Source organism: Cherax quadricarinatus, chromosome 68, assembly GCF_038502225.1.
Source record: "Cherax quadricarinatus isolate ZL_2023a chromosome 68, ASM3850222v1, whole genome shotgun sequence".
Taxonomy (NCBI): domain Eukaryota; kingdom Metazoa; phylum Arthropoda; class Malacostraca; order Decapoda; family Parastacidae; genus Cherax; species Cherax quadricarinatus.
Window position 1 is genome coordinate 16,185,412 of NC_091359.1, and position 26,404 is coordinate 16,211,815.

General features: G+C 40.8%; 1 protein-coding gene across 3 annotated transcripts in view; it reads left to right on the forward strand.

The window, feature by feature from the left end:
• Paip2 (polyA-binding protein interacting protein 2) overlaps nucleotides 1–14,935 on the forward strand; it is a 69,023-nt gene extending 54,088 nt beyond the window's left edge. For 2 of the 3 annotated variants that reach the window (XM_053789606.2, XM_053789607.2), the window contains exons 4-6: nucleotides 4,283–4,419; nucleotides 9,487–9,562; nucleotides 11,280–14,935. In XM_053789606.2, coding sequence (XP_053645581.1) covers nucleotides 4,283–4,419; nucleotides 9,487–9,562; nucleotides 11,280–11,390 — 324 coding nt within the window. In that variant the 3' untranslated portion in view covers nucleotides 11,391–14,935. Of the gene's footprint in view, nucleotides 1–4,282; nucleotides 4,420–5,393; nucleotides 5,543–9,486; nucleotides 9,563–11,279 lie in introns of those variants that run through there. The other variant, XM_053789608.1, reaches the window with a different exon arrangement.
• Nucleotides 14,936–26,404: the final 11,469 nt, after the last annotated feature.

Genomic DNA, 26,404 nt, shown 5'->3' on the forward strand with positions numbered 1-26,404 from the left:
GCAGTGTCTGACAGATTGAACATTAAAATGGTATAAAATACCGACAGGTTGTTAGGTAAGACACATGCAACAGTTAGGTATCTTTATTTCGATACCTAACTGTTGCATATGTGTCTTACCTAACAACCTGTCGGTATTTTATACCATTTTAATGTTCAATCTGTCAGACACGGCAACCCAAGGGTATCTTGGTACAGACCTGGAATCAACTTCGACAACCTCTACTAGTGAGAACGGCTGGATTTGAGAGGGACCTGACCTCCCAACATTTGCGTTCTACTAGTGACCTATGTCTCACCTCCTGGCGCTATATAAGGCTCCATCCTGTCACTTCAACTCCATATTGTTTCAGACTATGGAACAATGCTCTTCTCCAGACTGAGGGACTGACCACCTCAAAACTTTAAGGGTGATGGACTGATTACATCGTCTTCAAGTCTCTTCTGCTTCTATCAACTTTTCTGTACTCGACTGAAGAAGCCTACTGTGTAAACGAAACGTTTCGAAATAAAGATACCTAACTGTTGCATATGTTTTTTTTTTTTTGTTATACAGTGGACCCCCGGTTAACGATATTTTTTCACTCCAGAAGTATGTTCAGGTGCCAGTACTGACCGAATTTGTTCCCATAAGGAATATTGTGAAGTAGATTAGTTCATTTCAGACCCCCAAACATACACGTACAAATGCACTTACATAAATACACTTAGGTAATTGGTCGCATTCGGAGGTGATCGTTATGCGGAGGTCCACTGTATTTGAAAATGTGTAAAAAAAACTTAGATCTTCTTTTGTAGCACTACACATGTGAACGTAGATATGCTTGGACCGTTTATGGGTTAAATAAGTTAAGAAAGCCTAGGGAACGAATGGATTTGTCAGTTAAAAACTGAGTAGGGGAGTTATTAGATGGGGAGATGGAGGTTTTGAGTAGATGGCGAGAATATTTTGAGGAACTTTTAAATGTCGACGAAGAGAGGGAGGTGGTAATTTCATGCATTGGCCAGGGAGGTATACCATCTTTTAGGAGTGAAGAACAGGATGTGAGTGTGGGGGAGGTGCATGAGGCATTACGTAGAATGAAAGGGGGTAAAGCAGCTGGAACTGATGGGATCATGACAGAAATGTTAAAAGCAGGGGGGATATAGTGTCTAGTGTCGGAGTGGTTGGTATTTTTGTTTAATAGATGTATGAAAGAGGGGAAGGTACCTAGGGATTGGCGGAGAGCATGTATAGTCCGTTTATGTAAAGGGAAGGGGGACAAAAGAGATTGTAAAAATTATAGAGGAATAAGTTTACTGAGTATACCAGGAAAAGTTATAATTGAAAGAATTAGAGCTAAGACAGAATGTAGGATTGCGGATGAGCAAGGAGGCTTTAGAGTGGGTAGGGGATCAAGTGTTTACATTGAAGAATATATGTGAACAGTATTTAGATAAAGGTAGGGAAGTTTTTATTGCATTTATGGATTTAGAAAAGGTATATGGAATAGGTGGTAAGTTACTAAATGTTGTAAAGAGTTTTTATGAGGATAGTGAGGCTCAGGTTAGGGTGTGTAGAAGAGAGGGAGACTACTTCCCAGTAAAAGTAGGTCTTAGACAGGGATGTGTAATGTCACCATGGTTGTTTAATATATTTATAGATGGGGTTGTAAAAGAAGTAAATGCAGGGTGTTGGGGAGAGGGGTGGTATTAAAATATTGGAAATCAAATACAAGAGGTGACTAAAATGCCGGGAGCAAGGGGCTAGTAACCCCTTCTCCTGTATATATTACTAAATGTAAAAGGAGAAAATTTCATTTTTCCTTATGGGCCACCCCGCCTCAGTGGGATATGGCCGGTGTGTTGAAAGAAAGAAAGATATATATATTTATTTATTTATTTATAAAAAATTACATACAAGGCTAAGGGAACAATGTAGGCATAGCACATTGTAACACTTTGCAGAGCCCATTTTATGATGGGCATTTTGACAACAATTAGTCTAGTAGTTTAGTAGTATGTTTGAAAGCCATTGAGCAAATATGTAACATAGTGTATAACTTCACCAGCAGAACAAACAATATTAACCCTTTGACTGTCGCAAGCCCATTTCTGAAACTCATTCTGTTGCAAAATTTTTGGAAAAAAAAAAAATTCTTACGAAATGATAGAATCTTTTTCCAATCTTAGCGATATATACACATCGGTAATTTCGCTGAATTTGAGCCCTATTTTCGGCCAATTCTATTGTTCCAGTTGACCAAACTCATAGCTATTTTCTTTAGAACTTCATTTTTTACTTCAAGAAACCACCCATTTACCGATTTCAACTACCCAATAAAGTGGTCAGAAACTGGCAATTTGGCCAATTTCTTGCAAATTAAAAAAGATGCCAATTTCAAAATAGGGTCCAAAATAAACAGTGCAGTCATTCTTGGCACTAAAATAACATATCCTCAATTCATTAGTCACGTCTCTAGGCCCCTCTTATATTACTCTTGCTTTCTATTTTAATATTTTATTCACACAAAGAATAGAATATTTACTGTTATGCAGACTACCGCATTATTGTAAAAATGGTATAAATAATGTCAGTGCACTAGTGAAAGAATACGACTTCCCAGTTGACGTGTATTGGACATGTGGTGTGATTTACTTAATCTTGAACATTGGTAAAAATCGAACATTTCCGTTCAATTTCTATCAAATGAGACCAAGAAAACAAGAATACAACCATAAACGCTATGCGAAAATACACCTCAAATTCAGTGTTTTAATCCAAAAACCCAGTCGGAGTTTTTTTTTTTCTCATGCACTGCGTGCTGCAGGATTTTTTTTACAGACCCATACTCTCACATGTAGGCCTACCTGCTTTCTCCTTGATTTGAAGCCACTAAAATTATTGAGTATATATACGTCCGAAACACTTGTTCATGAGACGTGTATATACGGCCAAAACAGGAAAAGGGTTAAACACAGGAAAAACATTATTAGGTAGGAAATTCGACTTTTAAATTACAAAATTAAAGGTTAGTAAAGTGTTTTGTATTTGTGAGTAAAAGAATTATAAATGTAGAAGTGCAGGGTTATGTTTAACCCAGATGACAAAAATGTAAGGTAAAAGTTACTTTGTTACCCTTCAGTGTAGGGGCTTTCATGCTGATCAAATGAATTGGAGCTACAGGAAGGTCCTGCTTATACAGTAGATTAGGTTCCAGGCTACTGCTGTAAAGCAAAAATGGCTGTAAAGTGAATCGTAGCCTTTTTCACTGTCAATGCATATAAAAAGCCTGATAACATGTTTACATGATCCTATATTAAATGAGCAATATAGTTAGGCCTAAAAATGCATATACAGTACACACATTACTTTCCGTAATATATTTTTGTACTTGGCTTTTAGTTGGTGGTGAATGTATTTATTGTAGGAAGTCTGAATAAATAAAGATTGGGTATAATTGAAAACCGCTGTATTAGCAATATGCTGTCAAGTAAAGCACTGTAAAGCAGGGCCCACCTGTACTCTTCCTTGGAACACACCTGGTTACCTGCTGTATGACTCCTGTGGGTTTAGCATTTCGCCATGAATATAATAAATCACTTTGGTCACTAGTAGTATGACCCAACAACTGTAAATACACTGGTAGCAGGAAAACCTTTTATTGCAACAATGGTTACAGACTGTACAGGATAAATACAAAATTGATGGACCCATAATAATTATTACGGTGTCCAATTACATTTTATCAGTCTTAGATTATAATCGAAGACTTTGATAAAATGTAATTGTGTGAATTGTTTATAATGAGGGATGTTATGGTAATATTGTTTAAACAGAAACTCTGAGAAGGCTCATTGTGGTTTATTGTTAAAAATGATTAAGAGATAATGTTTGGAAAAGAGTCGAGTCTTTTATTTACTGTATTTTATGGCATATACGGCACATGGTCATATGAGACAGACAATGTTTCCAATCAGCTATAACATAATGTTAGTAAACAACTGCTATAGCGTAACCCAAAGCCTACCCATGACCCTGACCTTGAGCATATAAGGTGCAGGGTGATTTTCCTAGACTTTTTGTGGGGGAAAAAGTGTGCCTTGCATGTCGGAAAATATGATATGTGAGGTTTGAAAGTTAAGAAAGTTGCTGTTGTCACTTTTGTAATTTTTAAAAGATGTAAAAAAGCTGATTTTGGAGAACTGGTATAAAAAGCAGTCCTTTTGGTGTGGTGTAAGTGGGATGGCACAGTATTTATTTTCTCATTGGTTATCACGATTTATGTATGCATATCACATAGGTGATCTGTGAGGTGAACCAAGTAATGATGGAACAGTCAAGTACCCTGAGGGAGGACGAGGAAGAATTCCTCCGTCGCATGTTGGAGGAGGAAGAGCAACGTGACACTGTCTACTACCATCAGTACCAGCAGGAGAAGTGAGTAGTGTGCACAGTCTGCCTTTTTACTATTAAAATTCATTGTTTTCTAAGTATGGAAAACATGGCAATGCTAAGACTGTTAATGTTTTGAAATAATAGCTTATCTCTATAAATTTTCTTTCTTGGGGGCCATCTGAGCAAAATCCTCAGTCTTGTAATATACAGTAGCATCTTGTACAGCATGTTTTTTGTAGTAGTTTCTGCTTGGAACCCTCCAATTTTATTGCACAGAAATTTCATAACTCATCTGAGGTTGGGTAAAAAAAAAATATTCAGATTATGCATGCTGCCCAAGTGAGGCTGTGTTGCAATTCATAGAAGTCATCCCCTTACACACAGTCATCTGTACCAGCTGCTACAGTCATCTGCTCCAGTTGCTAAAGTCTGTAGTTTCTTGTCTATTCTATTTTTACTTTATTTTTCCCCTTCTCATCATTTTTGATCCTGGCACCCAAAAGGATTGCTAGTAATATTGGAAGTTGGATTAAGGCAGATTGTGAGTCTTGATGATCAAGAAAATACTCAGATTGGACATGGTGCGAGACTGTTGAGTGAACGATTTAACGTTCTTATACTTGGAATGAGTGTGGAAGTTGCACAAACTTGTTCCCTGCAAGTGACAGTAAATCTAATAAAGGGGTAAATATGATGTTTGTATAGCAAAATAAAATGGAATTTTTGTCTATTTTCTTTGAAAAGTCTGCATGGGGTTGAGTTTTGACTGGCCCCGTTTGTATACTATATGTACTGTACTCGTATAGGTACGGTGTGCATAAATGTGTATTGTATTGTACAGTGTATATTATAGTTTGCTTATATATTATGTACATATAAATTTTCACATACCCATTTTTTCATTGCCTAAAATTTGTTACTCTCATCATATTGCTCTTTCCTGTGCTTACTATTAATTTCCTCCTTTAATACAACCCTTCTGAAATTCATCCACCAACCTTTAAAATTCTCTTCAGAATCTCCCCAAAGAACTGTCATCAAAGAGCAACTGTGACAACTCCCACTTCATATGGAGGAAGTAAATGTATTTAGAGATTTGGGAGTGGACGTATCGGCAAATGGGTCTATGAAAGACGAGGTGAAGCATAGAATAGATAAAGGGAAAAAGGTAGGTGGTGTGTTGAGGCATCTGTGGAGAGGAAAGTTTATCTTTGGAGGCAGAATGATGAATGTGCAAGTCTAGTGGTATATCTTTTATGTGGGTGTGAGGAAAGGGCTTTAACCCATTGAGGATCCAATCCATAGTTCTGTCCCGTGTCCACAGGGTCCAAGACTTTAAAAAAAAATAAAAAAAGTTATTTTTTTCTCATGAAATGGCAGAAAATCTTTTTCTGAAGGTAATAAAAGAAAAAGTAAGAAATTTGACGGAAAATTTATAAAATTACATTATCACGATTTTTACTGCGTCAGCGATATTTACACATTGACGATTTTGCCCACTTTGACTCCTATTTTAGGTCAATTACATTATTCCAGTCGACCAAATTCTTAGCTATTTCACTAGTATTTTTTATTTTATCGATTGAGCACAAATTAGTAATTTGGCCAATTTCACATAGTTAAAAATATTCCAATTTCAAATTAGGGTCCAGAATAAACAGTGCAGGAATTCCTGGCACTAAGACGACATTTCCTTTGTTTATTAGTTATGTTTCCAAGCTTTACAGATGAATTCCATCTTTATTTTTTAAAGAATTTTTATTCACACCAAAAAATAGATGATTTACTGTTATGCAATATTGTAATAATTTTATAAATAACATCAGCACTTTTGTGAATGTATATTACACCCACCAGTTGATGTGTATTGGACGCATGACTGTCATTTGTTTACTTTTGAGCACTGGCAAAAATCGAACATTTCCGTTACTTTGAGGTCAATTTCAGTGCTAAAGCCTATCAAAATCGTCTCCATTTCTGTAATATATCTTCCATTCTATCAAATGACCAAGAAACCACAAAGTCGCTGTTTTAATCCAATAACATGGTCGCATTTTTTTTTCTCGTTGTGCACTGCGTGCTACAGGATTTATTTTATGTGGTTCACACTTACCACATAGATCCATTCTTTTATAGCTAGACCTGAATTTACCACTTACAGCTTATTTGAGTGAGCTGAGCTCATGACAGAACTACAGCTTGGGCCCTGTGGACATGGCATAGAACTATGGCTTGAACCCCTCAAAGGGTTAAATGTTGCAGTAAGGAGGAGGTTGGAGGTGTCATGTTTGAGAGCAGTGTGTGGTGTAAATTTTATGGAAAGAATTCAAAGCATAGGCGTTAGAACATGGTGTGGAGTTAGAAAAGTTAGATGATGGGTTGTTGTTGACGGAGCAGAAGGGATGACCAAGAGGGTATATAAATCTTGGGTAGAGGAAAAGATAGCTAGGGGTCTTTCCAGGAAGTGCTGGAGAGAGGATATGAAGGTTTTAATTGAGCATCTAGCAGTGACAAGTGGTTTTAGGAATCTGACATGCTGTTGGACTGAACAAGATAGCATATATGAAGGTACTCGAGAAAGCCTTTAGCCGACTTTGGTTCTGGAGGTGGGAAATACTGTGTTTGTGTTCTGATGGAGTGGTGAGAATGTTATAGTTCGGAGGGCTGTTTGAATTGCAACATCTGTACACTGGCAAGACAGTTGTTGAATGAATGGTGGTGAGCATTTACTCTTTTCCTGGGTAATCCTAACCTGGTGGGAGAGGGCAGTGCTAAAAAAATTTTTTATATATACATTTGTGTACAATGTAGTGTTGTATTTTTTGTGATACATGTACTTTCTGAAAAAAAAGACTCTTGAACCAGTTACAGTATCTTAATACTCAGCAGTGTTTTAAGTTAGGTCTCTTGATATTCAGAGAGAATATACACAGTGCACTAAGAATAAAGCTAGAAGGGTAACTAATCATGTAATGATGTGAAAGGAAAATTGGGATTGATGAATGCCAAGAAATTTGTTGTAATAGTGACTCACGAAATCGTAATGACACGATTGCAAACAAACCATACCCCGGCCGGGATTGAACCCGCGGTCATAGTCTCAAAACGCGACGGGCTGGAGTTTTGAGACTCTATGACCAAGGGTTCAATCCTGGCCGGGGTATGGTTTGTTGTAATAGTGTTTACAAAAATTCTGCTTGATTTACATATAGTAGAAAGGATTATATTGAAAAGATTTACTGTTGATGTATACCATACCTAAGTTTTTATACCATTTTCTTTTATTTTGTATTGAGCCTAGCAATCCTTGAATGCCATTGTCAGTAACTACTAGGCACTCCTGATATACTGTACAGGTCTCCCTCAACATTCACGTTTTCAACTTTCACGGGCTTCACACATTCGCGAATTCCCAACCGCCAAATTCCCAGCCACCAAATTCCCAGCTCCAAATCATATTTAAGTTTCCCACCACCTGCGAGTCCCTACTACCCTCCCTCCGACCCCCGCAACTGGCAGCCAGCCCTCCCACCACTCAGTGTGGTGAGTGTTTTGTTTGTTCATTATTTGCTTTTAAACTACAGAATAAATAATGTAAACCCATTCATGACTGCGTATTGGAATGGCTATTCGGACAGGTATTAAACGGTGACATCATGTGTTTACTCTTGAACACTGCAAAGAATTAAACATTTCTGCTACAGCTAATAATAACAATAGTAATAATAATAATAATAAAAATAATAATAATAAATATGATATAATTGAAGGAAATTGTACAAAAATACGAGGGAGTGGTTGACACATCGTCAGTGTGACTTTGTTTATGCTGGAGTGAACATTAGTCTCCCTGCTCTTCCAAACATTTCACAATAATTCATTGTGTTTGGTGCTTGTAGATTGAGTGTGACTGGAGTGGTAGAGGCAGTGATGATTGAGGCAATGGTATTTAATAACATACATGTTAATAATAATACATGTTATTAATAATAACAAGTACTATTATTATTTGTAACATATATGTTATTAAATACCACTGCCTCAACCACTGAATTATTGTGAAATGTTTGGAAGAGCAGGGAGACTAATGTTCACTCCAGCATAGCAAAGTCACACTGACGATGTGTCAACCACTCCCTCGTATTTTTGTACAATTTCCTTCTTCAGTTATGTCATATTTATTATTATTATTATTATTATTATTATTATTATTATTATTATTGTTACTATTTTTATTATTATTATTATTATTATTACTACTATTGTTATTATTAGCAATAGCAGAAATGTTCGATTCTTTGCTGTGTTCAAGAGTAAACACATGATGTCACCGTTTAATACCTGTCCGAATAGCCATTCCAATATGCAGTCATGAATGGGTTTACATTATTTATTCTGTAGTTTAATAGCAAATAATGAACAAACAAAACACTCGCCACACTAAGTGGTGGGAGGGCTGGCTGCCAGTTGCGGGGGTCGGAGGGAGGGTAGTAGGGACTCGCAATGGTGGAGGCAGTGGTGGAGTCTGTGGTATTTAATAACATACATGTTATTAACATGTTATTAAATAACATACGTTACTAAAGCATAACATGTATATATTTAGTACAATTTATGACGTTTTCATGTATTTTATGATTATTCATGGTTCGACAAGTTAAGGAAGCAGTATTGTAATATATTTCCCTACAATATATTGGGGCACCAAACATTCACGGTTTTTCAACATTCGCGAGGCTCTTGATCCCCTAACCCTCGCGAATGTTGAGAGAGACCTGTACTTGCTCGTGTATTCCACCTCACTCGTTTCTTTATATTTTCCCTGTTTTTCTTATTGTAACTCTTCTTGTATGCTCTTTTAGTCCTCCATTACCATTTCTTCTTGTGTTAGCTTTCATTAACCTCACTGATTATAATTACTTAGTTATTTTCTCCTCAAATCTTGCAGTGAAGTGCACCAGCCACATCTGCGTTCCATTTATTATGGTACTCTGTTAGTACATACTTGTAACTGCCGCAGTTTTAATCATACTTTGGCTTCAACTCCACATGTCTGTAGGCAACCCAAGCAATTTTGTAAACTTTCTTGTTTGTATTCTTATTTTCCAGAATGAGAAATGATGCTACATCTAGTTTAGCTTCAAGTATGCAGAAAATGGGAGTAAATGAAACTGTAGCTGCTAAGGTAAGTGTTGTATATTACTGTTAATTATTGTACTTGTCAGTCTGCTAACAGTAATGCCATTTAATAAGAATACCAGAAAGTGTATATGATAGAAATTCTAGACTTTATATTGTGATGTCCAAGGGCACAGAGTTGCAATAATGGAGTATTATCAGAATAGGCAAGTATAACAAGTGGTATTGTATAAGGATCAGTCTTCAGTCTGTTGCTATTAGTCATCCACAAATGATATAAGAAGTAGGTTTAACAACAAAATAATCAAGTTGCTTACGAAATACAGTGGACCCCCGCCTTATGATATTAATCCGTTCCTGAGAGCTCATCGTAAGCTGAAATTATCATTAGCTGAATTAATTTTCCCCATAAGAAATAATGGAAATCAAATTAATCCATTCCTGACACCCCAAAGTATGAAAAATTTTTTTTTATGATATGAAATATTAATTTTAATACACACAAACTGAAGAAGACATGCACAATTACTACTCTATTAAGAATAGAATACATGACACTTACCTATATTGAAGATCTAGTGATGATTGATGGGATGGGAGGAAGGGAGAGTGTGGAAGTTATTGTTTAGAAGGGGAATCCCCTTCCATTAGGACTTGAGGTAGCAAATCCTTTTCTGGGGTTACTTCCCTTCTTTTAATGCCACTAGGACCAGCTCCAGAGTCACTGGACCTCTGTCGCACAACAAATTTGTCCATAGAGCTCTGTACCTCCCGTTCCTTCAAGACTTTCCTAAAATGGGCCATAACATTGTCATTGTACAGGTTGCCAACACTGCTTGCAGTAGCTGTGTCAGGGTGATTTTCATCCTTAAAGGTTTGCAGTTGAACCCACTTTGCACACATTTCCTTAATCTCTTTTTTTCAATTCCATACTAATTCTCGCCCTTTTTACCACAGGGATGGCACTAGAAGCTTTCATGGGGTCCATGGTGACTTATTTTGCAGTTACAAGCACTAAAAACACTGGGATAATGTGAAATGTACCGAGTGTATGCGTAGATGTGACCGCACTGGCTGACTTGTAAACACTGGTGCTGAGGCCACATGTGGGATGCATCCCGGACGAATCACGTAAGGCGAGTTTTTTATCGTGAGGCGAGGCAAAATTTTTGCGTTCAAATGCTTCGTATGGCGGATTTAACGTAACGTGATGCGTTCGTAAGGTGGGGGTCCACTGTATATCTGGTGCTTAGGTTTAGATTTCTTAAGACAGAATTTTCTTAGTATATATTTTTATTTAACCCTTAAATGGTCCAAACGTATATATACGTTTTTTCAACATCTGAAAGTATGTAAAAAATGTAGATCTTCTTTTTTGTTTTACATTTGAAAGCGTGTAAAAAAACTTTTATCTACATTTTTTTGTTATAGTATTTGAAAATATGTAAAAAAAAAGTAGATCTACTTTTGTATCACTACGAATTTGAACGTCAATCTCTTTGGACCGTTTAAGGGTTAATATGAAATTGTGTATCTCGGTACTGTATTGTATTTAGCTTAACTGGTTCTTGTGAAAATGTGGAATTCTAAAATGAGTTGCCTTATTGTAATAACTTTGTGTAATGCATTGAAATTCCTTCATAAAGTAGTTATTGTATGATATCATCTTTGTAACCTTTTCCTTCAGTCATTGTTAGGAAGGTGCTTCCACCGCATGAATGTGACAGACTTAAGTTATGCATACAATGAATTTCGTATTCCAGAGTACCTTGAACCCTTATGCTGCCGAGTTTATCCCAGGGAAGAACTTCACCCGACCAGCAGAAACCCCAACTCTTGTTCACCACACTAATGGAGATAAGAAGAGTTCATAATGGAAAAATTCACTTAAGGGTGTGGAAAGAGGGAAAATCTGTTAACTGTGGATGATACTCGTCATAAAGCAGCTTTTGTTAATTACTATATTGGGTTATAAAAATGTCATTTATGGATGCAGTATATTGTAATGCCTATAATATATGAAATTAATAGCATTAAGTCACCGGTAGACGTGATTATTTTTAAAGAAATTTTTTTACTTGCAATTTTTATGAGTACTCAGTCATTTTTTCCCCATTGTAAAAAATATCCAAAGTCATATTTCTTTACAAATGTTGACTGCTTATGGTTATTTTGGTATGTGGCCTTCAGAAATTGGCAGAGTTGATGAAGTAGATTTTTTTTTTATGAGCAATAAGAGTGACAATGATGCAAGAGTGAAAACAATATCCAGGTAGTGTAGCTTCTTTCTGCTTGTTCATGTTGGTGTGTATGTTGGCTGTCATGTTTGAAGAAAAAAATCTAAATACATTGAAGACATTGAATTAAAATTTTATTTGTAGTATAAGCTGAATTTAAGTTTTATTTGCATTATCATTGCTGAAATGATCACCATCTAAGGGCCTTCGTTACCTTCAAAGTCACCTTTAGCATGTGAAGAGGATTGGTTTATTATTTTTTAATGGTTTTTAACTTCAAAAAGTATGAGAATCCTCAAGTAAATTGTATTGTTCATTCCTTTTTCCAGATTGTCCTATTTCTTGTAGGTTTCCAGATTTTGATTTGTATGGTTTGTTTTACGTATGGAAATTGTCATCTTAAAATTTGTATTATTTGATTTTATAAAAAAAAAAAAACAGGTTTTCAGAAATCAACTTTTAATTATGATTCTGGAAGGTACTGTATATAAAATAATGGCATGTACAGTATTCACTGTTCAAAAATTCCCAAGAGTAGTTCACATTTGAAATACAATGTGAAGTTGAAGTCCCGGTTGTGCTGTAATGTCTGGTGTTAGATGCTGACTAGTAAATTTAAGGACAAGTATTTGATAGGTGTAATTTTATCTTAGTACTTTGGCTCATGAACTTTGCTTATTTCTTTTGGTGTAATTGAAATGAGAAGACATTACATTTGTGTATTTTGGACAAAATTTGAGATTTCCTTTTCCTTTTGAACTTGAGTAAATTTTGTCAAATAAGAGAGATTAAGGATCTCTAATATTGCCTGTTTAACTTAATGGAACTTGAATAGATATTTTATCTCTTACTGTATTTTATATACAATATGTTAACAGAAAGGCATCCTCACAACAGAGGGATAACAAATGTAGTAGTTTAATGTTAATAAAATGGTAAAAACATTTTATTCAAACTTGCATGCTTTTATTTTTGTACAGCTGTTGCCTGCAAGAAATACTCAAGTGTTACTTAGCCATCAAGAGTACATCTCGGTGTTATGCTACTATGGGTTAAGGTCTATAGCACGAGTTAAATTTTGAGTTTTTGTCAGATAGACCCCTAGTCACCGGAAGAATTAATTTTCCTTCAGGCAACTTAAATATGAATTGTAAGGGTAAACTCAGCATATGAGATTTGATAAGCAAGTCTTAAAATACAATTTGTCCAAGACTATTTTCTGCATAGTACATAAATATTGTATAGTTTAAGGCATTTTTTTAACTATAGGATGTTTAGTTTGCTTGTACTATAGGCAATACCTTATATTATCGTATTTATGTGGAACATTTGAGGATCCTAGGTAGCAGTTACATAAAACCCCAGTGATTATGATTAAGGTCCTAGATATTTATGCGGCATGTTAGATTTGTCTTGTATTTACTGTGGTACATTGAAAGAATTTCAAAGAATTTATTGCTCTGTCTTTGTGCTAGGTGCACTCTAATGTCATTTAAGTTCTATAAGATTACAGTGTTTGCAGCAAGTTCTGGTTGTTTAATACCAACCAGTAAGCAATGTTTGCAGTGCTTGGGACTACCTGATACTGAATTAAAAATTTTAATGAATGCATCAGGTTTCAAAAATTTGAGAGACAAGTCTCATTCATACTAGTATTAAGAAGTGTACAAAAACCACTTAAATGAAGAAAATAGGCATTTCTACACTAAGCACTAAATATTATACTGTGTAGGTCTACATACTGTATATATTTTTGTGGATATCGTACTTCATGTTCCAGCAAGTTTTATAAATATATATTTATATATTTCACTGATGTAAAGCAAATGTTAGTTTGCACTGGTAATTATAACTTGAATCAAGATTTTTAATTTCCATGTGCAATGACTTATATTTTCTTGACATGTTAGTATTTTTCTCTGCCTTTTAAGAAAGCTCATCTTTCAGTATTGCAACAGAATCTGTATTTTCCTTTCTAACACAAGGTATTTATCTAACCATAATATTTAAAAAAAAAAAAAAAAGAGGACACAAAGCACTTATTCTGAATTGTGGGAAATTGATTAGTGGAATTTTAAATTCAGTATAAAATGTTATTCCCATTTTCCTTAGCATCAGAAGTTTCCTACCTATAACTGGATACTGGCTAATTTTACTTTTAATGGGCCTTCTTTTCTTAGCTGAGTACTTATCCTACGCTGTATTAAAACAAATAGTCTTGATGGACCTCTTGTAAGTACTACTATATGAAGGGCCTTGATTTATTTTTCCAGTATATTTTGCATGGCATTGCAACTTGGTTGCTGCCACACCTTGCCAAATTTTTTTAATCATAAAATTTGTGAGTACACTTTAATTTCCATGTTTGCCCTAACCATTTTCTCTTTCCATATCTTTCTTGTCTATTTTTATTTTGTACACATTACCAGAGAGGATAAATATATAATAATGTACTGTATATTCATATTTGCATTATGTACAGGTCGTCGTCTTTCAAATAAGTTTGTTGAAAGAATTTGTCATGATACTAAATGGTGTTGACACAGTAGGCAAGCAAAATAAATTATGATTTTTTAATGCTGAGGTGCTGTGGCACTGCTTGTATATCTAATTGGCTCTCTTCTGGATAAGAAGAGAGCCAATTAGATATACGACCTGTGTACAAACTCCATACCATTCTTTTCGACTCCACCCACTCATACCAGGTTCTCTTCTTGACCCATGTCACTTTTGACAGCCAGTTTTGTACTATGCATAATAAGATTTGCAATCTTTAAAGTGCATTTTTTATAATTTGGTAAGGTATATAAAAGTTAAATTACTGCTTTTCACACACGATTTACTTAAGACTTATCTTCCTAGCTGCAAAAACTGATTATTTATTGTGGTGTAAACCATCCCTTGAAGAGGTAATTAACGAACATGACTTAAATTATTTTTATTTTTGCTCTAGTGCAATCTGGGATGTGTGTATATGTAATACTTCATAGACTTTGATATCAAAGATAATTTCTTAATTTGTATATAAGCCTTTTTACAATAATTCTCATACAGTACATACATTTGTCATAAAAATCTGAAATGCAGGTGTAAAATACTAGATTGGGGATATATGTAAATGGTGTAAATAAGGATTTTAAAAAGCTGTATTTGTCATAAGTATATTGAATTTATTTAACATTTTCTGAAGTATTATTTTCCTATAATAATTTAGAGAGAATGTATTCTTTCTGTCCTGTAGCTACAAAGTCCTCTTGAGAGTTCCTTCTGTAAATTGTTCCCTCAAAGGAAGGGTTCTTGATAAGCGAGGGGCTTGTCATTTAAGGAATTGAGCGTGACCATTTCTTCCTTGAACTAAACCTGATTGCCTTCCATTTCCCAGGCTCTTTATGATCCCCCCCTCCCCATCCTTGTGGGTTTAGCTTTTTTTTTTCATTATTAATTGCATGCCTCTTCAAGGGGGGCTCCTTGGCGTGGTGAAGAGGCTCTTGGTCTGAGGAATTAGACCTATCGGTCTTCTTCCTCAGACCGAACCTAATTACCCCCCAATCTCCCCTCCCCTATCCCATCCTCCCCATCCTCCCCTTTTTCCTTTCCTCCTCCTCCTCCCCACTCCTCCCTTTTGCCCTTCCTCTTTTTGTCCTTTGGGATTTCTCCCACAGGCACGCTAGTTCCTAGGTAGAGGAAAGGACACCGGGGTCGATCCCATTCCGTTGAGGTTTCTTGGCGGTGGCGTAGTTTGCCGTGGAATCTGGATTGCCTAGGGATGTCCCGATCCCTCTCCGGTATCCCGGAGTAGCTTTGGGTGTCTTTTGGGCGACGGGTGTATCTCTGGAAGCCACCTTTCGGATTCCGGGGGTGGTGGCTGAAGGAGGTATGCTTTGTGGCGGATATCCGGCCGCCCTCTCTTTTGTCCACCGAGGTAGCTCGGCAGATGTGACCTCTTCAAGGGGGGCTCCTTGGCGTGGTGAAGAGGCTCTTGGTCTGAGGAATTAGCCCTGTCGGTCTTCTTCCTCAGACCGAACCTAATTACCCCCCATTCTCCCCTCCCCTATCCCATCCTCCCCATCCTCCCCTTTTTCCATTCCTCCTCCTCCTCCTCACCCCTCCCTTTTGCCCTTCCTCTTTTTAGCCTTCGTGATTTCTCCCACAGGCGCGCTAGTTCCTAGGTGGGGGAAAGGACACCGGGGTCCATCCCATTCCGTTGAGGTTTCTTGGCGGTGGCGTAGTTTGCCGTGGAATCTGGATTGCCTAGGGATGTCCCGATCCCTCTCCGGTATCCCGGAGTAGCTTTGGGTGTCTTTTGGGCGACGGGTGTATCTCTGGAAGCCACCTTTCGGATTCCGGGGGTGGTGGCTGAAGGAGGTATGCTTTGTGGCGGATATCCGGCCGCCCTCTCTTTTGTCCACCGAGGTAGCTCGGCAGATGTGAGGTTGCTATCCCAGATTGCTGGTTTACTGGCATGAAGGGTAGGGTATGGCACGGGTTCCATGCTGCATCTGCGCTACTAGCGGTGTCGAGTCCTCTTGGGCGCGGAGGGAGATTTCTGGCCCTTTCATTCCTCCTAGGAACTATCCCTCCCCGGTCCCCCCTTTTTTTTTCTTTTTTTTTTATTTTTATTTTCTTTTCTTCTTTCTTTTTTTTTCTTAAAAACAAAAAGAAAGAAGTAACCTAACCATGGCAGCCCTAGTCCATGAACCTGGTACCCCCGGGCCCCTTCTTGATACCGCACCCCGTTCTGACCCCGCCTCGTCTTTGGACCACTCTTCAGACATTCCTCATGCCTCTGTACCTATTGCCGGTGCTGTTTCCTCACCCGCTTCAGGTACTGAGGCCTCGACTGACTCCTTCGATTTATCAGACCTTCGCTCTCCTCTGACTATGCTTCCGGCCTCTCCCTCTACGGTGCGGCAATTTTCAAATCGCCGACCCGTTCCACGTCGGACCAACTCTGGTCCCACGCCTAAACGTCAACGACAATTACCTGCTGATGATACTTCTCCACCTTCACCTTCTCGTTCTTCTCAGAAACGATCGACACGTCCTTCACTACCTTTCCACGCTCAGTTTCAGACTGAACAGTGGACTAAATTCTTCACTTTACGACCAACTTCCTCTACTGCCTATCTTTCTGACCATAGTATTGGCAAGGCACTCCTACGCCATGTTGGTAAAGATATTTCTTTTCATGCTCTTAAGAGCGGTACGCGCATCATTACCGTACAGAATGCTACCCAGGCTCGTGAGCTCTCTCGTCTTTCCCATATAGATACTGTTCCTGTCACCCTTGAAAAACATCATTCCCTCAATTCTTGTAGTGGTACCGTTATTCTGCCCCATACCATAGTTCAACAAAATTTCCAGACATGTGGCACCGACATTCTAGAACAGCTGGAACTCCAAGATCTCCCAATCCTCAAGGTAGACACTTACGTTCTTCCTGCCCGTGGGCGGAGACGATACCCTAGCAATGTGGCTCGTTTAACTTTTGACAGCCGAGAACTCCCATCCTCCGTTTATATAGCAGGACATCGGTTACAAGTTCGAAAGGTGATCCCTACACCACAACAGTGTAGAAATTGCTGGCGATTTGGCCATCCAGCGAAATATTGCAGATCTATCGCCGAATGCCCAGTCTGTGGTGCCGATGACCATTCTAATACGTCTTGCAATCGATCTCCCTCTTGCCTTAACTGTCATGAGGCTCACCCTTCGTACTCTCGCCGTTGTCAGGTCTATTTAAACGAGCGGGAAATCCGTTACCTCAAAGAGACAGAAGGTCTCCCTTATGCCATGGCAGTTTCTCATCTCCGCCTCCAAGGGAGACTCCCACGTGTTTCTTATTCCCGTGTTTCAAAACGTCCCCCCACTTCTGGTATCCCATCTTCTACACCCACCTCTGTGGTTACCTCTCCCATAATCACTCCTGTATCTAATCCTTTTGCTGTCCTCGGCTCAGACGTCCCTACTTCAACGCCTCAGTCTAATCTCGCTTCTTCGAGTTCTCTCTTACAAGCCTCAGTATCGACGAGACCTCGTACGACACCTCTTCCCAATCGTCCCTCTACTTCTCAAAAGTCAAAAAAAGGTCCGGTAACACCTCCTACCCATCTTCCACCTCCTCATTTTACCCTCCCTGTCTCTGTCCCTAGTTCTTCCCCTCTCACTGGCTCAGTTACAAGTGCAGAGGTTCACCCTCCTCCTCGTAATGTACCTTCCTCCCCTGTTCCCTCCCAAGTTTCTTCCTCTTCTGCCACCTCCCAGGTTCCTGTCTCTTCTGTCCCCTGCCACGCTTCTCCAGTTCCCTCCACCCTTTCGCCCCCCCCCTACCTTGGTACAGTCCAATACAGTTCCAATCTTTACTCATCCTCCCCCTACCATTCCCAATATTGTCTCCCATACGACATCTCTGAATTCTGAAACACTTGAAGCAATCTCTGAATATATTGCAGAGACCAAACCATCAATGGACACTGATCCACCTTCCGCTCTTTCTCTCTCCTCTGCTCCATCTGCGCAACTCCTTTCTTCACAGCGCACCGTTCCTTCGCTGCTTGAACATTTTCCACTGCCTCCGCATGTGGACTTTTCTAACCCTCCTAGTCCGTAGGAACCCTTACCTGCGGATTTCAAGTATCCTTATCATTGCCATTCATGGCCTTTTTACAGTGGAATATACGTGGCCTCAGGGGTAATCGGGGTGAGCTTCAGATGTTACTCTCCCAGTTTGCCCCTGTTGGTGTTTGCTTACAGGAACCAAAATTACACTCTGCTGTTATTTCTCACATCTCAGGCTATAATTTATTGTATTCTTCAGATCCTTTTCCTGATGGGACCTTTAATGAAAGTGCCCTTCTTCTCCGCACTGATATTCCGTACCATCAGCTATTTGTTCATACTTCGCTGCATTACACAGCAGCCCGTATCCACTTACATAGGTGGTATACGCTCTGTTCTTTATATCTCTCTCCTTCTCGGGCATTATCTATTCCGGATTTTGCCTTCCTTGTTTCGTCATTACCGCCACCAATTCTGTTACTTGGTGATTTTAATGCCCACCATTTCCTCTGGGGAGGGTCTCACTGTGATTCCCGTGGAATTCAGTTAGAGGCTTTTCTTGCCACCCACCCCCTCCATGTTTTAAATACAGGTACTCACACCCATTTTGATCCTCGGACTCATGCTCTCTCTTGCATCGATCTCTCAGTTTGCTCTTCCTCCGCCGCATTAGACTTTACTTGGTCTGTTCTCCCGGACTTACATGACAGTGATCATTTCCCAATCATTCTTACTTCCCCTTCATATTCGTCACCTCTTCGCACCCCACGCTGGCAATTTAATCGGGCAAATTGGAACCTTTACTCACACCTGACTGTTTTTAAAGAGGTTCCTTCTTCGTCCTCCATCGATGAGCTTTTACACCTCTTCTCATCCTCCGTTTTCACCGCAGCTTCTCATTCTATACCCCAAACTTCGAGCAGGCATTCTCAGAAATGCGTGCCTTGGTGGTCTCCTGCTTGTGCTCGTGCAGTACGTTTGAAACGCGCTGCATGGGGCAGGTACCGGTACAATAGAACCACAGAGCGACTCCTTGATTTTAAACAGAAGCGTGCGATCGCTCGCCGTGTCATCCGTGACGCTAAACGCACTTGCTGGCGAGATTATGTCTCCACCATCACCTCTGCTTCCTCTATGAGTGCAGTCTGGAAAAAAGTACGAAAACTGAGTGGTAAATATTCTCCTGACCCGGCTCCTGTTCTGCGGGTTGCCGGTGTTGATATAGCAAACCCACTAGATGTTGCCAATGAAATTGGCAATCATCTGGTCCGTATTTCTCAGGGACTCCATCTATGCCCCTCATTTCTTTCCTCAAAGTCTGCCAGAGAGTTAGCACCCTTGGACTTTTCTTCTCTCAGAGAAGAACAGTATAATGTGCCTTTTACACTTCAAGAACTGGAGGCAACACTCTCAGCTTGTCGATCATCGGCAGCTGGGCCCGACGACATTCATATTCGTATGCTACAACATTTACATCAGTCAGCCCTTGCAGTCCTATTACGCCTTTACAATCTTATTTGGTCACAAGGAGTTCTTCCACAGCTGTGGAAATCCGCCATTGTTCTCCCTTTCCGCAAACCAGGCACTACGGGACATGAAACCTCCCACTATCGTCCCATTGCTCTTACCAGTGCAGTTTGCAAAGTAATGGAACGTCTAGTAAATAGACGTTTAGTGTGGTATTTAGAGACACACAACAGTCTCTCCACTCGTCAATATGGCTTTCGTAAGGGACGTTCTACCATAGACCCCTTACTGCGCTTGGATACGTATGTTCGTAATGCCTTTGCGAATAACCACTCAGTTATTGCCATATTTTTTGATCTTGAGAAGGCATATGACACAACTTGGAGGTATAATATTTTAGCCCAAGCCCACTCCTTAGGCCTTCGAGGCAATCTACCATCCTTCCTTAAGAACTTTTTAACTGACAGGCATTTCCGTGTTCGGGTTAATAATGTGCTCTCCCCGGACTTTGTCCAAGCTGAAGGTGTCCCCCAGGGATGTGTTCTGAGCACAACACTTTTTCTCCTTGCTATTAATGATTTGGCCTCTAGTCTTCCATCAAATATTTGGTCATCACTCTATGTTGATGACTTCGCTATTGCCTGTGCAGGCGCTGACTGTCACCTCCTTACAGTTTCTCTCCAGCATGCAGTCGACCGTGTTTCCAATTGGGCCACCACACATGGGTTTAAATTTTCCAGCACTAAAACCCACCAAATCACTTTCACTAGACGCTCTGTCATCTCTGATCATCCTTTGTACCTCTATGGCTCACGTATCCCTGAACGTGATACAGTCAAGTTTCTGGGCCTCCTCTTTGATCGTAGGTTATCCTGGAAACCTCACATTACCTCTCTGAAGGCAACTTGTCACAGCCGGCTGAACCTTCTTAAAACCCTTGCTCATCTTTCGTGGGGAGCTGATCGTCGAACCCTCCTTCACCTACATTCCACCCTTATTTTATCGAAACTTGATTATGGTGACCAGATCTATTCAGCGGCATCTCCTGCTACTCTCTCTAGCCTTAACCCCATTCATCACCAAGGATTACGTTTATGCCTTGGTGCTTTTCGCTCTTCCCCTGTCGAAAGCCTCTATGCAGAAGCGAACGTTCCATCCTTATCCGATCGCCGTGATGCCCATTGCCTGCGCTACTATGTACGCTCTCATGATCTCCGCAATCCTTCCATTTATAGAATGGTCACTGATATTAGTAGACATTCTTTATTTGTTCGCCGCCCCTGCTTACTCCGTCCCTTCTCTCTTCGCCTTCATTCGCTCTTGTCTTCTCTTCAACTACCACCTTTCTATGTACATGTAGCATCACACTTTTCCCTACCCCCCTGGGAAGTTCCAGCTGTTCGAGTCTGTTCTTTCTCCCTCCCTTGCTCGAAAGCCCAAATGTCTACGGTCGCTTCCCGCTCTCTTTTTCTTGACCACTTTCACTCTCATTCTCATGCCATTGCTGTGTACACAGATGGCTCTAAGTCTTCTGACGGCGTAGGATTCGCAGCAGTGTTTCCGGACAGCGTCGTACAAGGGCATTTACTATCTTCAGCTAGTATTTTTACTGCTGAATTATATGCCATCCTTACAGCACTTATCCGTATTGCATCTATGCCTGTGTCATCATTTGTGGTTGTCTCAGACTCCCTTAGTGCTTTACAGGCTATACAAAAATTTGATACACCTCACCCCTTAGTCCTCCGTATCCAACTTTGGCTACGCCGCATCTTTACTAAGCATAAAGATATTGTTTTTTGTTGGGTCCCTGGTCATGTTGACGTACAGGGCAATGAACAGGCAGACACTGCTGCGCGGTCAGCAGTACATGACCTACCAGTTTCTTATAGAGGTATTCCATGTACGGACTATTTTGCTGTAATATCTTCCCACCTTCACACCCGTTGGCAACAACGTTGGTCTACTATGCTCGGCAACAAACTTCAGTCTATTAAACCGAGTATAGGTTACTGGCCGTCTTCTTATCACCAGTGTCGAGGTTGGGAGACTACTCTCTCCCGTCTTCGCATTGGCCATACTCGTCTTACTCATGGATATCTCATGGAGAGGCGTCTTGCTCCTCTCTGTGAGAATTGCCAAGCTCCATTATCAGTCAGCCACATTCTGTTGGACTGCCCACTTTATCAACGAGCACGCAGAATTTACCTCTGTCGTCGTCTTCGCCCCGCTGCTCTCTCTTTACCTTCCCTTCTCGCTGATGGACCCACCTTTCATCCGGACTCTCTCATTGACTTTTTGACAACGACTGACTTACTCCACAAATTTTGATACTTTCAGCCCTTTCTACTTGTATCTCTTGCTACCCTCTACCCCCGTACTATCCCCTGCCCCGCTGTTTTCTGTAACCTGCTGATCATCCCCCCTCCCTTCTGCCATCCAATTCCCTTGCTTCCTTCCCTACCCTGCAGCGCTGTATAGCCCTTGTGGCTTAGCGCTTCTTTTTGATTATAATAATAATAATTGCCCTAACCATTTTCTCTTTCCATATCTTTCTTGTCTATTTTTATTTTGTACACATTACCAGAGAGGATAAATATATAATAATGTACTGTATATTCATATTTGCATTATGTACAGGTCGTCGTCTTTCAAATAAGTTTGTTGAAAGAATTTGTCATGATACTAAATGGTGTTGACACAGTAGGCAAGCAAAATAAATTATGATTTTTTAATGCTGAGGTGCTGTGGCACTGCTTGTATATCTAATTGGCTCTCTTCTGGATAAGAAGAGAGCCAATTAGATATACAACCTGTGTACAAACTCCATACCATTCTTTTCGACTCCACCCACTCATACCAGGTTCTCTTCTTGACCCATGTCACTTTTGACAGCCAGTTTTGTACTATGCATAATAAGATTTGCAATCTTTAAAGTGCATTTTTTATAATTTGGTAAGGTATATAAAAGTTAAATTACTGCTTTTCACACACGATTTACTTAAGACTTATCTTCCTAGCTGCAAAAACTGATTATTTATTGTGGTGTAAACCATCCCTTGAAGAGGTAATTAACGAACATGACTTAAATTATTTTTATTTTTGCTCTAGTGCAATCTGGGATGTGTGTATATGTAATACTTCATAGACTTTGATATCAAAGATAATTTCTTAATTTGTATATAAGCCTTTTTACAATAATTCTCATACAGTACATACATTTGTCATAAAAATCTGAAATGCAGGTGTAAAATACTAGATTGGGGATATATGTAAATGGTGTAAATAAGGATTTTAAAAAGCTGTATTTGTCATAAGTATATTGAATTTATTTAACATTTTCTGAAGTATTATTTTCCTATAATAATTTAGAGAGAATGTATTTCTGTCCTGTAGCTACAAAGTCCTCTTGAGAGTTCCTTCTGTAAATTGTTCCCTCAAAGGAAGGGTTCTTGATAAGCGAGGGGCTTGTCATTTAAGGAATTGAGCGTGACCATTTCTTCCTTGAACTAAACCTGATTGCCTTCCATTTCCCAGGCTCTTTATGATCCCCCCCTCCCCATCCTTGTGGGTTTAGCTTTTTTTTTTTCATTATTAATTGCATGCCTCTTCAAGGGGGGCTCCTTGGCGTGGTGAAGAGGCTCTTGGTCTGAGGAATTAGACCTATCGGTCTTCTTCCTCAGACCGAACCTAATTACCCCCCAATCTCCCCTCCCCTATCCCATCCTCCCCATCCTCCCCTTTTTCCTTTCCTCCTCCTCCTCCCCACTCCTCCCTTTTGCCCTTCCTCTTTTTGTCCTTTGGGATTTCTCCCACAGGCACGCTAGTTCCTAGGTAGAGGAAAGGACACCGGGGTCGATCCCATTCCGTTGAGGTTTCTTGGCGGTGGCGTAGTTTGCCGTGGAATCTGGATTGCCTAGGGATGTCCCGATCCCTCTCCGGTATCCCGGAGTAGCTTTGGGTGTCTTTTGGGCGACGGGTGTATCTCTGGAAGCCACCTTTCGGATTCCGGGGGTGGTGGCTGAAGGAGGTATGCTTTGTGGCGGATATCCGGCCGCCCTCTCTTTTGTCCACCGAGGTAGCTCGGCAGATGTGACCTCTTCAAGGGGGGCTCCTTGGCGTGGTGAAGAGGCTCTTGGTCTGAGGAATTAGCCCTGTCGGTCTTCTTCCTCAGACCGAACCTAATTACCCCCCATTCTCCCCTCCCCTATCCCATCCTCCCCATCCTCCCCTTTTTCCATTCCTCCTCCTCCTCCTCACCCCTCCCTTTTGCCCTTCCTCTTTTTAGCCTTCGTGATTTCTCCCACAGGCGCGCTAGTTCCTAGGTGGGGGAAAGGACACCGGGGTCCATCCCATTCCGTTGAGGTTTCTTGGCGGTGGCGTAGTTTGCCGTGGAATCTGGATTGCCTAGGGATGTCCCGATCCCTCTCCGGTATCCCGGAGTAGCTTTGGGTGTCTTTTGGGCGACGGGTGTATCTCTGGAAGCCACCTTTCGGATTCCGGGGGTGGTGGCTGAAGGAGGTATGCTTTGTGGCGGATATCCGGCCGCCCTCTCTTTTGTCCACCGAGGTAGCTCGGCAGATGTGAGGTTGCTATCCCAGATTGCTGGTTTACTGGCATGAAGGGTAGGGTATGGCACGGGTTCCATGCTGCATCTGCGCTACTAGCGGTGTCGAGTCCTCTTGGGCGCGGAGGGAGATTTCTGGCCCTTTCATTCCTCCTAGGAACTATCCCTCCCCGGTCCCCCCTTTTTTTTTCTTTTTTTTTTATTTTTATTTTCTTTTCTTCTTTCTTTTTTTTTCTTAAAAACAAAAAGAAAGAAGTAACCTAACCATGGCAGCCCTAGTCCATGAACCTGGTACCCCCGGGCCCCTTCTTGATACCGCACCCCGTTCTGACCCCGCCTCGTCTTTGGACCACTCTTCAGACATTCCTCATGCCTCTGTACCTATTGCCGGTGCTGTTTCCTCACCCGCTTCAGGTACTGAGGCCTCGACTGACTCCTTCGATTTATCAGACCTTCGCTCTCCTCTGACTATGCTTCCGGCCTCTCCCTCTACGGTGCGGCAATTTTCAAATCGCCGACCCGTTCCACGTCGGACCAACTCTGGTCCCACGCCTAAACGTCAACGACAATTACCTGCTGATGATACTTCTCCACCTTCACCTTCTCGTTCTTCTCAGAAACGATCGACACGTCCTTCACTACCTTTCCACGCTCAGTTTCAGACTGAACAGTGGACTAAATTCTTCACTTTACGACCAACTTCCTCTACTGCCTATCTTTCTGACCATAGTATTGGCAAGGCACTCCTACGCCATGTTGGTAAAGATATTTCTTTTCATGCTCTTAAGAGCGGTACGCGCATCATTACCGTACAGAATGCTACCCAGGCTCGTGAGCTCTCTCGTCTTTCCCATATAGATACTGTTCCTGTCACCCTTGAAAAACATCATTCCCTCAATTCTTGTAGTGGTACCGTTATTCTGCCCCATACCATAGTTCAACAAAATTTCCAGACATGTGGCACCGACATTCTAGAACAGCTGGAACTCCAAGATCTCCCAATCCTCAAGGTAGACACTTACGTTCTTCCTGCCCGTGGGCGGAGACGATACCCTAGCAATGTGGCTCGTTTAACTTTTGACAGCCGAGAACTCCCATCCTCCGTTTATATAGCAGGACATCGGTTACAAGTTCGAAAGGTGATCCCTACACCACAACAGTGTAGAAATTGCTGGCGATTTGGCCATCCAGCGAAATATTGCAGATCTATCGCCGAATGCCCAGTCTGTGGTGCCGATGACCATTCTAATACGTCTTGCAATCGATCTCCCTCTTGCCTTAACTGTCATGAGGCTCACCCTTCGTACTCTCGCCGTTGTCAGGTCTATTTAAACGAGCGGGAAATCCGTTACCTCAAAGAGACAGAAGGTCTCCCTTATGCCATGGCAGTTTCTCATCTCCGCCTCCAAGGGAGACTCCCACGTGTTTCTTATTCCCGTGTTTCAAAACGTCCCCCCACTTCTGGTATCCCATCTTCTACACCCACCTCTGTGGTTACCTCTCCCATAATCACTCCTGTATCTAATCCTTTTGCTGTCCTCGGCTCAGACGTCCCTACTTCAACGCCTCAGTCTAATCTCGCTTCTTCGAGTTCTCTCTTACAAGCCTCAGTATCGACGAGACCTCGTACGACACCTCTTCCCAATCGTCCCTCTACTTCTCAAAAGTCAAAAAAAGGTCCGGTAACACCTCCTACCCATCTTCCACCTCCTCATTTTACCCTCCCTGTCTCTGTCCCTAGTTCTTCCCCTCTCACTGGCTCAGTTACAAGTGCAGAGGTTCACCCTCCTCCTCGTAATGTACCTTCCTCCCCTGTTCCCTCCCAAGTTTCTTCCTCTTCTGCCACCTCCCAGGTTCCTGTCTCTTCTGTCCCCTGCCACGCTTCTCCAGTTCCCTCCACCCTTTCGCCCCCCCCTACCTTGGTACAGTCCAATACAGTTCCAATCTTTACTCATCCTCCCCCTACCATTCCCAATATTGTCTCCCATACGACATCTTTGAATTCCGAAACACTTGAAGCAATCTCTGAATATATTGCAGAGACCAAACCATCAATGGA